We start from the raw sequence: 14722 nt of genomic DNA on the forward strand, positions 1-14722 counted from the left end.
TGATCCTGGAGTCCCAGGATTGAATCCCACATCAGGCTCCCTGCTCAGTGGGGAGTCTGCTTCTCCCTCTGACCTCTCCCCTCTCATGGTCTCTCTCTCAAATAAATAAATAAAATCTTTAAAATAAATAAATAACGCTATAATAAACCTAGCAGTGCATATAGGTTTTCAAGTTAGTGTTTTCATTTTCTTTGGGTAAATGGCCAGAAGTGGAATTACCAGATTATATGGTAATTCTATTTTTTATTTCTTGAGGAACCTCCATACTGGTTTCCAGAGTGGCTCTTCTGGTCTGCATTCCCACCAACAGTGCACGAGGGTTCCTGCAGCTCCACCCACTAGGAAAAGCCTCTCGAGGACAGCACCCTGCCCATCCATGCAACACAGCCCCGGCAGACGAGCTGAGGGCAGGCATCTGGTCAAACAGTATTTCCTATATGAACCATACTGTGTGCACCACTATGGCCAGCAGAAAGGTTGGCTTAAACATCAGTATTAATACTCTTACCAGTATCCGTGTTAATGTTGCTGTAGATCTCCTATTATGAATCAGTCACCAGTCTTTTCTTTACCTGACATTCAGCAGCTCTTCCCCCCATTTCTTCTCTCCTCATTGCTTTGAAACTCTTCAGATCAGATTTCTGTACTCCAAGCTTCATTTCCGTTCCCATTCTCTCTTAATCTCCCTGCAGTCACGCTTTCAATCCTGTCTCATCAAAGCCGCCAGGGACCTCCACATTAGCAAATCCAATGGCCAATTATCAGTCATTCCCTGTCCTGTGTTACTTGACACAGCATTTGACACAGTCACTCTCTCTCTTTTTTTTTTTCCTTGAAACTCTCTCTTTCCATAAACTCTTTGTTGATGTGTATCTCTCCTGAGGTATATCTCACCCACCATTCAGTTCACTCATCTAAATGTACAGTCCAAAGGCATCTGGTATGTTCACAAAATTGCCCAATCAATCACACTCAGTTTTCATCTGTCTCCCCCAAAACAAGGCATACCTCCCAGCAGTCATTCCTCAATTCCCTCCGAAACCCCCAGCCCTAGGCAGCCACTAAGCTATGAATGTTCTGCAACTATAGAGTTGCCTGTCTGTACGTTTCCTACATGTGGAATCACATGATGCATGCTCTTTTGTGACTGGCTTCTTTCAAGCATCACGTTTTTAAGGTTTACCCATGTCATAGCATAAATCAGAAATTCACACCTTTTTATTGTTGGATAATATTCCATTGTGTAGATATGGATATTTGGTGTATTTATTCATCAACTGATGGACAATTTGCATTGCCCCACTTTTTGGCTATTACAAAGAATGATATAATGAACATCAATGAACAAGGTTTTCTGTATTTGTATGTTTCCATTTTTCTTGAAAATATAACTAGGAGTGGAAATGCTGGGTAAGATGGTAAACCTTTTTTTTTTTAATCATTTTATTTATTTATTTAAGAGAGTGAGAGAGCACGTGTGCATGCATACAAGAGCTGGGGAAGGGGCAGAGAGGGAGAAGCAGGTTCCCTGTTAAGCAGGGAGCCTGATGAGCAGCTCAGTCCCAGGACGCTGGAATTATGACCTGAGCCGAAGGCAGATGCTTAATTGACTGAGCCAACCAGAAAGTACCAAACCATTTTCCAAAGCAGCTATGCCACTTTACTTTGGTACTAACAATATATTAGTGTTCCAATCTCTCCAGAGCCTCACCAATACTTTATTACCTCTTTCTTCCATTACAGCCACCCAACTGAGTGTAAAGTGGTATCTCATTGTGGTTTTTTATAACTTATATTTCCCTGATGACTAATGATGCTGAGCATCTTTTCATATACTTATTGGCCATTCGTGTATCTTTGGAAAACTGTCAGGGCACCTGGGTGGCTCAGTGGGTTAGAAAACTGCCTATTCAGATCCTTTGCCCGTTTTTTTTAAATTAGGCTCTTTGTCTTCGTATTATAGAGCTGAAAGACTGCCTCCCTTTTGATATACTTTCTTCACCTAGCTTTAGGACACCACACTCTTGTAGTTATCTTCTTCTCATCTGTCATTCCACACCAGTCTTCTTTACTGATTCCTTTTCTTTTCCAGGACTTCTTAATATTGGAGAGCCTATGGCTCAACACTAGATCCTCTTCTCTTCTCACTCTCATGCAGTCTTGTGGGTTAACACAATCTACATGCCATTGATTTCCAAATGTCTATTTCAGCAGGAGCTTCACCTGCATTAGGCAGCCTTGGCCGATGCACTGGGGAAGCACTCTCTGCCCTGAAGGTCCAGTGTGTCTCAACCCCGACTAGGTGTCACTGGATCAGGAGAAGTTCATTCTGGCTCCAGAGGCAGCAGCAAAAATGAGAACCAAACAGGAGCCCAGGGACCAGATGAACACAGCAGACTACATAATATGCACCAGCTGAAAACCAAATATTCATTGGAATCACAGGCTGCAAAAGCAAGCCAGAACTGATGTATTAAACCTAAACAGAGTGACATCTGCTAAGCTGGGAGATTTAAATAGGATTTAGAGTCACCTAACATAATATCTAAAATGTCCAGAATACAACTGGAAATCACTCATCATACCAAAAATCAGAGGAAAATAACAATGTGAATGAAAAAGATCAACAGACCGCAACAAAAGGTGATGAAACAGATGATAGAATAATCTGACAAAACCTTTAAAGTATCAAAATGCTTCAGTGAGTAAGTACAAATATTCTTGAAGTAAATTAAAATATAAAAAATCTCAGCCAAGGAATAGAAGATATAAAAAAAAAAAGGAATAGAATTATAATAACTGAAAAAATACAATAACTAAAATTAAAAACTCACTAAATGGGCTAGACAGGAGAACATGAAAGAGAAAGGAATCAGGGAATTTCTTTCTTTCTTTCTTTCTTTCTTTCTTTCTTTTTTGAATCAGGGAATTTCAAAATAGAACAATACAATTACCTAATCTGAAAAAGAGAGAAAAGCAACTGAAAAAAATAAATGAGCAGAGCCTCAGGGACCTGTGGAACAATAATAAAAGATCTAACAATATCATCAATACCCCAAAGAAAGAGAACTTGAACTCATGGAACAGAGGGTAGAATGGTATTTACCAGGGGCTAGGGAGTGGGAGAAATCAGGAGATGCTGCTCAAAGGATACAAGCTTTCAGCTATAAGATAAATAAGTTCTGGGTTTCTAATGTACAACATGGTATCTATAGTTAATAGTACTGTATTATATGCCTGAAATTTACTAAGAGACAAGATCTCAAGTGGTCTCACCACACACTCACAAAAAAAGTACGTGAGGTGATGAATGTGTGAATTAACCTCCTCATGGTGATCATTTCACAAAGTACATGCTTATCGAATCATCACATTATACACTTTAAAACACAGACAATTTTACTTGTCAATGATACCTCAATAAAGCTAGAAAAGGAAGGAAGGACATTTGTTTGAAAATAGCCCAAAGACGATGAAAGGTATAAATATACAGATCCAAGAAGCTGAGAGATCCTGAATATAATTCCTAAAGAAATCTTTAACAAGCCTCTCTTCCAGCCCAGCCAGCTTCCCAGACTCATATCTCCCAGTGTCTAGTCCATACTTCCAATGCGATGTCCAAACAGTATTTCAGTGCTTGCATGTCCACATTAACTGCCCCTGTCCCCCAGAGTCTCCAACATCTCTGCAAACAGCAGTTCCAGTTGCTCAGACCAAAAGTCTTGGGAATCATCCCAGAACCCTCTCTTCTCACACTTCACCTTCAATCCACTAGGAGATCATGGCACCTCTAGTCTCAGAATAGATCTGGGACACACCCCTTCCACTGCCCCTACTTGCATCTTTCTTGTGGATTACAATGACAGTCACCTAACTGGCTTCTACCCTTGCCCCCTGATAATTCTCAACAAAATAGACAGAGCAATCTTTTTTTAAATTTAAATCAGATTAGATCATTCTTCTGCTTGAAACTCTGTAATGACTCATCTCTCATTGGAGCCCATGTCCTTATCATGGCCTAGGAGCCCTACTTGATCTGGCCCTGTCTGTTCTCTCTCTGGCCTTTTCTCTCACTACTGCCCTCTCCCTGACTCTGGTCCAACCACCGTGGCCTCCATGCAGCTCATTATACCTTCCAGACAAGCTCCCACCTTAGAAAGGCTTTGCAGGGTGTTCCTTTTGTCTGGGTGACTGAAATCTGCATGATGAATGCCTTCACCTGTTTCTAGTCTTTGTCCATTAAGCTCTCTCCTGACGGTCCTGCCTAAAACTGCAAACCCTTCTTGTCTTGGCCTCATTATCCTCTTACCCTGATCTACTTTTTTATGTTTTCCATAGCTGTTATCAGCTTCTAACGTATTATATTTAGTGATGTATATTTTTGTTGGCTGTCTCCCATGAGGGAAGGACTCTCCATCTCTTCGTTCTTTTATGTAATGCAAATACCAAGAACAGTGCCTGACGTACAGAATAGGCAATAAATAAGTACTTGTTGAAGGAACAGGGTGAAACAAATAGGAGGCACTCCCTAGTCTGAAAGAGGAAAGAAGGTGCATTCATTTTTCTATTGCTGCTTAACAAATGAACATAAATTTAGTGGCTTAAGACAAAGCCATTTATGATCTTTCAGTCCTATATTTCAGGAGTCTAGGCATGGTGGCTGCAATCAGGCATTTGCCAGATTGCCTGGAAAGACCCATTTCCAAGTTTGTTGTAAGTTGTAGGACTGAGGTTCCTGCTTTTTTTCCCAGCTGTGGGCTGAGGCTGTTCTCTGCTTCTAGAAACCATTCTTAGGTCCTTGTCATGTGGCCATCTCCAAAGGTAGTTTATAACATGGCAGTTTTCCCCTTCAAGTTCAGCAGGAAATTTGATCATGCTTCAGATCTCTTCCTTTAGGTAGGGCCCAGTCCCTTTTAAGAGTTCCCCAAATTAGGGAAGAATCCTCCAAGATAATCTCTCTTTTGATCAACTGACTTGGGACCTTAAACACATGTTCAAAATCCCTTCATTTTTGTCACATAATGCCTCCTTACCAAGGGAGTGACTTCCGTCATAGTCCTGCCACACTGGAAATAGAGGGGATCAACTGGGCATGTACACCAAGAGGAAGACATCCTAGGGGCCCTGTTAGAATACCACAGGAAGACAGGTCTGAAGTTGTGTTTTCTTGTGCACCAGCTGGCCAAACGAAGTGAAAAACTATGGTAGTCAGTGGTCATAGAATCAGGATTTCTGGGAAAGAGAATGCTATAAAAATATCTTAGTCATCCCCATGTTCATAACAGCATTACTCACAAGAGCCAAAACATGGAAGCAACTCAAGTGTCCCTTGACAGATGACTGGATAAATAAATGTGAGACATACATACAATGGAATATTATTCAGCCTTAAAAAGGAAGCAAATTCAGACACACACTGCATCACAGATGAACCCAGAGAGAGTAGCCTAGGTGAAGTAAGCCAATCACAAAGGACGGATATTGTAGGATTCTACCTCTATGAGGTGACTGGGGTTGACCAATCCACAGAGACAGTAGAATGGTGGTAGCCTGGAGCTGGGCACAGACTGCCAGTTTTTCAAGACAAGAAAGAATGCTGGAGACTGGTTGCACACAATGTGAACTTGAGGCTACTGAACCATATGGTTAAACTCATCTAAGATGGGGAGGGCCTGCATGGCTCAGTCGGTTAAGCATCCAACTCTTGATTTCAGTTCAGGCCATGATCTCAGGGTCATGGGATCAAGCCCTAAGCGGGGCCCCTTGTTCAGCAGGGAGTCTGTTTGAGATTCTCTCTCTCCCTCTGCTCCCCCTCACTTGCACTCTCTTTAAATAAATAAATAAAATCTTTTTAAAAAATAAAGTATCTTAAGATGGTACATTTTATGTCATACATACTTTGCCATAATCAAAAATAATAATAATAATAATAATAATAATAATAGTGATATCTTTGCCAATATAACTATTTTTGACTATGTTTAACTCTTCATAGGTATGGGTGTCTGTGTCATGACAGGCTGAGCGTGGAGGAATGCAAATATGACTGTCATAGGCTTCACAGTGACTAGAGAATTAAAGCTATGTTTGTTTTTTAATATAATTATTATTCTATCAGAAATAACCATAGAAGCGACAATCCAAATGAGCTTCCCTCTTTCCAGTCAGAAGCATAACTCACCTGCCCCAGATCCAAGGTGACATTGACTTTGTTGTACTGTATGCCTGAGGAGAGAGGAGGGCTTTGCCACCATTGCTCAGATCCATCAATTGCGTTGGTGACTGGATGTGCTCTCCTGGGGTCCTCAGAATTGCAGTAGTCACAGAATTGGCCCTGGAGGGGGAAAAAAAAGCTCTTTTGTTATTTTCAAGTAATTTTTTCTATCAGTTTAGTAAAGAGGTAAGTAAAACAAAGACCACTCGGCCTAGCTTAGGGATGTCAGTTGTGAGATTGACGGCAACGTATTCTGAAGACAGTAATAAGCCTTTTTCTTTTTCACTTAATTTTAAACCATATCACCTGTTTATGCCTGTTTATAATGTTTCTAGGATATATACCATATTTATCTTCCATGTTTTACAGCTATGTTTCTCTCATCCTATATGACATTTTTTTAAAAGATTTTATTTATTTATTTGACAGACAGAGATCACAAGTAGGCAGAGAGGCAGGCAGAGAGAAAAGGAGGGGAAGCAGGCTCCTTGCTGAGCAGAGAGCCCAATGAGATCATGACCTGAGCTGAAGGCAGAGGCTTACCCCACTGAGCCACCCAGGCGCCACCCTATATGACGTTTTAAGAGAAACCTATTGCGGGACGCCTGGGTGGCTCAGTTGGTTAAGAGGCTGCCTTTGGCTCGGGTCATGATCCTAGCGTCCTGGCTTCTTGCTCGGCAGGGAGCCTGCTTCTCCCTCTGCCTCTGTCTGCCACTCTGTCTGCCTGTGCTCGTTCGCTCTCTCTCTCTCTAACAAATAAATAAATTAAAAAAAAAAAAAAGAGGAACCTATTGCACCTGAGATGCCAACATGTTTTCCTTCAGCAAATTCATTTTACTCTTTACGTTCTCCTCTGCAATTTCTACGTCAGGCACTACAATACAAAGAGAATCCCTATCCACAGTCCCAGTGGGGGCGATAAGGAGACAAATAACCATAAGGGAAGTAGGGTACGGTACGCGTATAGCGGTCTGTGTCCAAGGTGATGCGTACGCCAGGGGCTCAGGGCACGGGGTGGAAGAGGTGGGACTAAGTCGCCGGTGAGGATGCACAAGGCTTTGGTAAGTGTCAGTGAGCGGCAAACAGGGAAGGGGTTCCAGGCGGAGGAACCAGCGCGAGCAGGGGCACGGAGGCCAGTTGGTCCAGTTTAACAAAAGTGTAACCAAAGACAAGGTATGAAAGGTAAGTGGGGAGATCACAGCTGGGGCTGCAGATACCAAAGTGAGAAGTCAAGAGTTAAGCCCACAGATAAATGAGAATCCATTTTCACCTGGAGTGATAGCTCCTTGGTATTACCATCTTTACTAAATTCTGACGCCACGGATATGTCCTCATCTTCTTAATGACTTCTTCTTCTTGGTAGGCAAATTCTTGGTTCTGTTTTGTTTTGCTTGCCATGCAGAATTTTACAGCCTAAAAAGCTGAACATAGGCCTTTTCCATATATTGATTACACTTGGCACTGGGTCAAAAGATCATGCTTAACCAGTAGTGCGCTTCACACACTGAACTGCTTTGCTCCCCAGTTAAATTACCTCACAGCATCACCACCATATAGGAGGGGGCTAAAGAAGCAAACTTATAGCCACAGACTTCCCAGAATGTTCTGCAACACAAGGGTAGCTCTACCCACTGCCCAGCGTCTTGAAAGTTAATTCTTAAGTGTTCAAAGTTTGATCCTGGTGTGTGACCACGTGTTTTCGAGTGTGTAACTGAGGATACTCTCATATGCAGAGATAAATTATGTACATATTTTTTTTTACTTTATCTTTTGACATTCTAGAAGGATATTTATGTAACTCAGAAGCAGCACCTCCGGCAGGTGAGGCAGCCCCGCCGAGTTCCTGAGATGAGAGATTGTGTATGTCCTGCTTGTCACTACACTTCAGCCTGCACATTGCCTCGCACCTCCTAGAAGCCCAATAAAGGAATGATCCCATCAGCAATTCTTAAAACAAAGGGAGGGGGGAGGTTCTTTCTATAAAAATTTTGTTATCATAAAAAGTGTAACTAATTACAATATTAATTAAATAGTAATAGTTAAGCTAAGACATCTAAACATTCATGGATATTTTTCCTTTAAAGATCTTTATTTTTCCCACTTATTTAATCATTTAATTATTTTATTTAATTTAATTATTTAATTTAATTATTTGATAAGGGATTTACATTATTCTTCCTCCAAGTTTAGAAGCAACTTTCTTCCAAGGATGGGGATGCTTATGATCTACATTTATCTCCATCTCCATAGTGAAGATATGAGGAATGGAGATGATGCTTCTTCTCAGTTTTCAAATAACTACATTAACAAATAAAGTGAGCATTTATACAGCACCTATTATGCACCAGGAACTATGCATTTGACATTGGCACCCTAAGGCTATTACCTCTATTTTACAGTTGAGGAAACACAGGACTAAGTTAAGTAATATGCCCAAGACTCACACAACTATAGGGGACGTCTTAGGTGGCTCAGTCGGTTAAGCGACTGCCTTCGGCTCAGGTCATGATCCCAGGGTCCTGGGACAGAATTCCACATCCGGCTCCCTGCTCAGCGGGGCGGCGCCTGCTTCTCCCTCTCCCTCTGCCTGCTGCTCCCCCATCCTTGAGCTCTCTCTCTCTGTCAAATAAATAAATAAAATTAAAAATAAAAAAAGAAAAGAAAAGAAAGGAATCACACAACTATAAATAGTGGAACCAGGACCCAAGCTTAGGTCCCCAGAAACAGTATGTCAACCAACCACCCTGTAACTCTCTTCCCCATCTAGCAGCTACTAACTACTCTGTGTTATTATACATTGTGGATGGTCAGTAATATACATTATTTCCTATAAATGGTCTAAGAAGAAGAGGTCCTGTGGTGCCCTATAGTGCAAACCTCCTTCACCAGAACTAGGTGCCGCAGGTGTGTCTCCTAAGGGGCTGCTTTCCCCGCTCTTGTGGCTGAGCCGCAGTTGTCTTCAGTCCCGTCAGCTGCAATGGCTGACTTCACCTGTTGGGGGCATGCCAGGGCAGGGTTTGGTCCCTATGCCAGTAAGGGCCTATCTGGGGATGCTCAGGATCCAAGCTGGGCAGTGTCAGCAGTCAGACAGGATGTCTGCCCTCAGCCCAACCTCCAGGACTGCCATCACACCGAACCGCAGGGCATTCTTCCTGTGACGTCCCTGAGAGGTTTTTGTTGGTGGGCAGAGCAGGCAGTTAGACCAGCTGCCTGTCCCCCACACAGGCAGTCTGTCTGCTGGGGCCATAGTCACACTGATCTCCAGCAGGTTGCTCTCCCTCTCCTGCTGGTTACAAGGAGAGGCTGCTGGGACTTCAGAGGCACTGGTGTGTGTGGTTATCTTCCCCTCCCCCCAGGGCAGGAGTCTTGGAGAGGTGTTGGTCCCTGCTGGGGCTATTTGCAGGATGTGCCAGGGCAGAAGCAGCTTTGGAGGGACATGTGCCAAATGGGGTGGTGTGGATGCGACCGATCTGCAGGGGAACACAAGGGTGGGGCACATGGTGTTGGCAAGATAAGTGGAGAGTGTTCCCACTGGTTCCCAAAGGTGCCTGGCTATCTAGGCTGGGAGGGGAGGGGATGAAGAGAAGTGAACCCACCAGCACACCCGTCAGAATACCTATACTCAAAAAGACTACAAATCCAAGTGTAGATGAGAGTGTGCAGAGAAAGGAACCCTTGTGCACTGTTGGTGGGAATGCAAACTGGTGCAGCCACCGTGGGAAACAGTATGGAGGTTCCTCAAAAAATTAAAAATAGAATTATCATATGATTCAGTAATTCCACTATTGGGTATCTACTCAAAGAAAACAAAAACACTAATTTGAAAAGATTTTTGTATCCCTAAGCTTATTTCAGCATTATTTACAGTAGCCAAGATGTGGAATCAACTCTGGTGTCAATCAACAGATGAATGGATAAAGAATAGTTGTATGTATACACAATGGAATGTTTCTCAGTCATAAAAAAGAATAAGATCTTGGGCTCCTGGGTGGCTCAGTGGGTAAAGCCTCTGCCTTCAGCTCAGGTCATGATCCCAAGGTCCTGGGATGGAGCCCCGTATCGGGCTCTCTGCTTTGCGGGGAGCCTGCTTCCTCCTCTGTCTCTGCCTGCCTCTCTACCTACTTGTGATCTCTATCAAATAAATGAATAAGATCTTGTCATTTGCAACAGCATGGATGGACCTACAGCATATTATACTAAGTGAAATATGTCAGACAGAGAAAGACAAATACCATATGATTTCACTCATATAAGGATTTTAAGAAAAAAAATTTATTAAAAGAATTTCTAAAATCTAAATAAATGAAATTACTCTTTTCTTGGATAGGATGATATATAAATTTTAGAATTATCATGCTCCAAGAGAAGCTCTATTGAGAGAAAAGCCAGGATATTGCTGAATAGGAAGCCCACGGAGGAAGAAATTGCCCTTCAAGGTATCAGGGCTTATTATGAAGCTATTATAATTAAAACAGAGCAAGATGAGATAAACAGCCTTACAGGACAGAAGAGAACCCAAAACAAACCCATGCATTTGGGAAACCTTAGTATATAACAGAGGTGGTACATCAGATAAGTGGGAAGAGTAATCTATATCCAATGGAAAACAATAAAATCAAATTCCTACTCAAGCCACAGACAAAAATCCATGTCAGATGAATTAAGGACTTCATGTCAGAAATAAACTTTAAAATCAATTAGTGCAAAATATCAGTGAATATCTTTTAGAATTTGGAACAAGGAAAGATTTCTTAAACAAGATTCAGAAAGCACTGACTACAAAAGAAGAGATATATTAAAATTAGGAATACTGGTTCACCTTAGCGGCACCTGGGTGGCTCAGTCGGTCAAGTGTCTGACTCTTCATTTCAGCTCAGGTCACAATCTCAAGGTCATGAGATCGAACCCCACATTGGGCTCCAGGCTGGATGTGGAGCCTGCTCAAGATTCTCTCTCTCCCTCTGCCCCTCCCCCCATCCACTCACACACAGACCCTTTCTCAAAGAAATAAAATAAAATAAAATTTAAAAATAATAACTTGAAAAAAAAAGAAATTGGTTCACCTTAAAGAAGTAGAAAGAAAAGTTACGAATGGAAAGATATTCATAGTATACAAGCAGCAGACAGTCTCACGATGGCTGCCAGCAATTCCTTCTCCGCGTGTGTCTGCCACTTCACACATCAAGAAGTGGAGGCTATTTTCCCTCGAGGTTATTCTCTCCTCTTGAATCCAGACTTATTTATTATTTGCAGAAGTATCATTCTGAGGTTTTCGAGCAGAGGCCTTAAAAGGGCTGGCTGTTTCTTGCAAACCAGCCTCCAGAGGAAAAGTCCAACTACCCCCAAATCACCACATTATGAGAAAACGCACGCTAAGCAAATGGTGAGGACACATGGAAGAGCACCAAGATATCAGACCACCCAGTCCAGTCCTACCTAGGGAGCTACTGAGTACACCAGAGTTATTCTAGCTGACGCTACCTGGGGCAGAAGAACCACCAGGCTGAGCCCAGTGACCCCGCAGAACGATGAGAAAAAAAATTATGGCTTCAAGCCAGTAGGTTTTGGGGTAATGTTACACAAGAATCAATACCTGAACAAAGAACATAAAATTAACAAGGAATTCTCATCAGAAAGACATACCAAACTTTTGCAAATCAATAAGTAAAGTATAACCAGATCGACAGAAAAAAGGGTTAAAGTAGGAATAGGCCTTTTACAGAAGAGGAAACACACACATCCATAAACAGTCGAAGAACTGTTCACTCTCACCACCATTAGTGATCAGGGCTGACCACAGGGTAATACTGTTTTATATCCACTCAACAGGTCCAAGTTCAAAATTTGAGGATAACTAGCATTGGAAAGGGTATGGTAGGAATATGAATTGGTGTAGAGACTTTGAAAACTATTTTGGCATTATCTTATAACATTGAAAATTCACATTTCCTATGACCCAGGAATTCTACCTTCAAGCTCATAACCCATAAACTCTTGCACAAATTTGATGACATCATGTTCAAGAATATTCATAGACACACTGTGCACAAGAGCAAAATCCTGGGTATAACCTAATGACCCAGCCACATCAATGTGAATGAATCACAATGGTATATTCATGCAATGAATGAATACATGACCAACAATGAATAAATGAATATATTTGACAACATGAAAGATATGGATGAATCTTAACAATATAACAAATGGGGGTGGGGGGAAGTATGATATAAAGTTAAGAACAACCAAAATGAGAAAAGTTTTTAGAAAAATAGAGACAATAAAACTATATAAAAAGGAAAGCAAAGGAAAAATTAATAAAGGATTCAGAATGATGGTTACCCCAGACTGTGGGAAACAGAGCGATGGGAGGTAGAAAAACCATATGGTTAGACATAAATTATTTTCAAGGCCCTATTCTGGTTTTGGTAGCCAGTACATGGATGCTTGTTACATTATTTAAAATCCATCCATCCACATATACGTTAAAGCAGACCATGCAAGGACCCATGATAAAAGCATGTCATAAACTGAGGATTGTGAATCATTCATAATCCAACTCCACATCTGAGGTCCAATATTTTAAAAATAGTCATAAATAAATGAAAGCAGGACCAGAACTGAGAGAAGTCGGAGGAGGACAGAACAGAGGAGGCTTCTCACACTTGTGCTCCATTATTCACCCATCCATGCGACACCCCTGTGCTGGTGACCTACTCTGTATTCTAGACAGAGATGAGAATACTAAAAGACAAGGACAAGGGACTTATCTTGGAAACAGGGACAAGGGACACATGCTCTGAATGGTATCAAGACTATTATTAGCCTAGCCATATGGGAAATAGCAAATTTAACAGAAGGGGTAGAAGGAAAGGGGACAGAACTGTTCAAACAAGACAGAGTTGAGATCGAAGGTTGGAAGGCTTCAGAAGATGAACTAATATTTCAGAGACCCAGGAAAGGACCTATGCTTTTTCAGAAGGATGGAAAAAAAGTCTCTCCTAGTTCCTAACATTGCTGATGATTCTCCTTGACTGAAAATCTTTTAGACAATGCTTCGCATCTCAATCCATAGTACAACACTGTATTGTTCTAAGAAACTAGAGGTTGATTACAGTAATGCTCCCTAATAGAATTTTATTGCATGGGGGCACCTGGGTGGCTCAGTGGGTTAAAGCCTCTGCCTTCAGCTCGGGTCATGGTCTCAGGGTCCTGGGATCAAGCCCCGCATCGGGCTCTCTGCTCAGCAGGGAGCCTGCTTCCTCCCTCTCTCTCTGCCTACTTGTGATCTGTCCATCTGTCAAATAAATAAATAAAATCTTTTAAAAAATTAAATTAAATTTTAAAAAAAGAATTTTATTGCATGAACACTCATTCATTCACCTTCTTAGAATTGCCTACAACGTGGAGAACATTAATTTGGATACAGGGATAGAAACAAGCAAACAAACACAAAGAGTTGGCCCCTGGCCCTAAAGAAATGTAGCAAGTTTGAAGAGAAGTAGCTCAAACCCCACATAAGTACCAAAGGGTGCTGGGGTCAAGCGAGCCTAGGGATATTTAAACCCAGGAGAGGCATGATTTACTTTTTAATCTTCACGCCCCTCTCAGGCTTACAGCAAGGTATTCAAAACTTAAAGGCGAAGAAGAGAAGGCTCAGAGAGGTGGCGTGCCTCTCCTCAAATCACACAGCCACGGGGCGCCTGGGTGGCTCAGTAGGTTAAAGCCTCTGCCTTCGGCTCAGGTCATGATCCCAGAATCCTGGGATTGAGCCCCACATCGGGCTCCCTGCTCGGCAGGGAGCCTGCTTCCTCCTCTCTCTGTGCCTGCCTCTCTGCCTACTTGTGATCTCTGTCTGTCAGATAAATAAATAAAATCTTAAAAAAAAAAAAAATCACACAGCCAGGACGTGAAGGAACCAGGATCCGTGTGTGAGTCCTACCCCCAGCCAGAACGCCGTCATACTGATCCAGATGCTCTGCGAGCTCTGTCAAAGAGCCCTGTCTTACATTTGGATGGAAGGTGACATCACACTGAAACAGCACTTTCATAACTTTCCATACAGCTGCCCATGACCTGGGAAAGAGATCCCAGCCCAGGAAAGCACCCCGACTGACGGGCGTGTGGATGCACGTGGCTCAGAAAACCCAGCATCGCGCCACACTCGGCCACCAACAGCCCCATGAGGCATCAGCACATTCATGGCACTCCGACATTCCTCCCAGACATCACTCGCCAAGGTTCCGGAGGCCGTGTGCCTTATAGGCACTGTCTTAAGGGCCCCCAACCCAAGCCAGCTGGAGCCCTGATGTGGAGAACATTCTGGAGTGCACCCATTCCAAACTTAAGATTATTCCTTCCCAGACCTTGTTCAGAACGTCATCCCTTCTGAGAGGCCAAAAGTGTATCATTGTGGTTATCAATGATTAAGATGGGCAGGGGGTGTGTTTCCTGCAGATGGCCAGCCCAGGAGAAGAGCATATGGATACACACCAGCTCTGGGAGGAG

At 42.4% G+C, this 14722-nt stretch overlaps 1 protein-coding gene across 1 annotated transcript in view; it reads right to left on the minus strand.

Moving 5' to 3' along the window:
- LAMA3 (laminin subunit alpha 3) overlaps positions 1–14722 on the minus strand; it is a gene marked incomplete at its 5' end in the record, with an annotated part of 268142 nt that overhangs the window by 234131 nt on the left and 19289 nt on the right. Inside the window, one exon of the mRNA XM_080821882.1 lies at positions 6182–6334. Coding sequence (XP_080678008.1) covers positions 6182–6334 — 153 coding nt within the window. The remainder of the gene's footprint in view (positions 1–6181; positions 6335–14722) is intronic.

The sequence above is a fragment of the Martes martes genome (genome assembly GCF_963455335.1).
Source record: "Martes martes genome assembly, chromosome: 13".
NCBI classification, from domain to species: Eukaryota; Metazoa; Chordata; class Mammalia; order Carnivora; family Mustelidae; genus Martes; species Martes martes.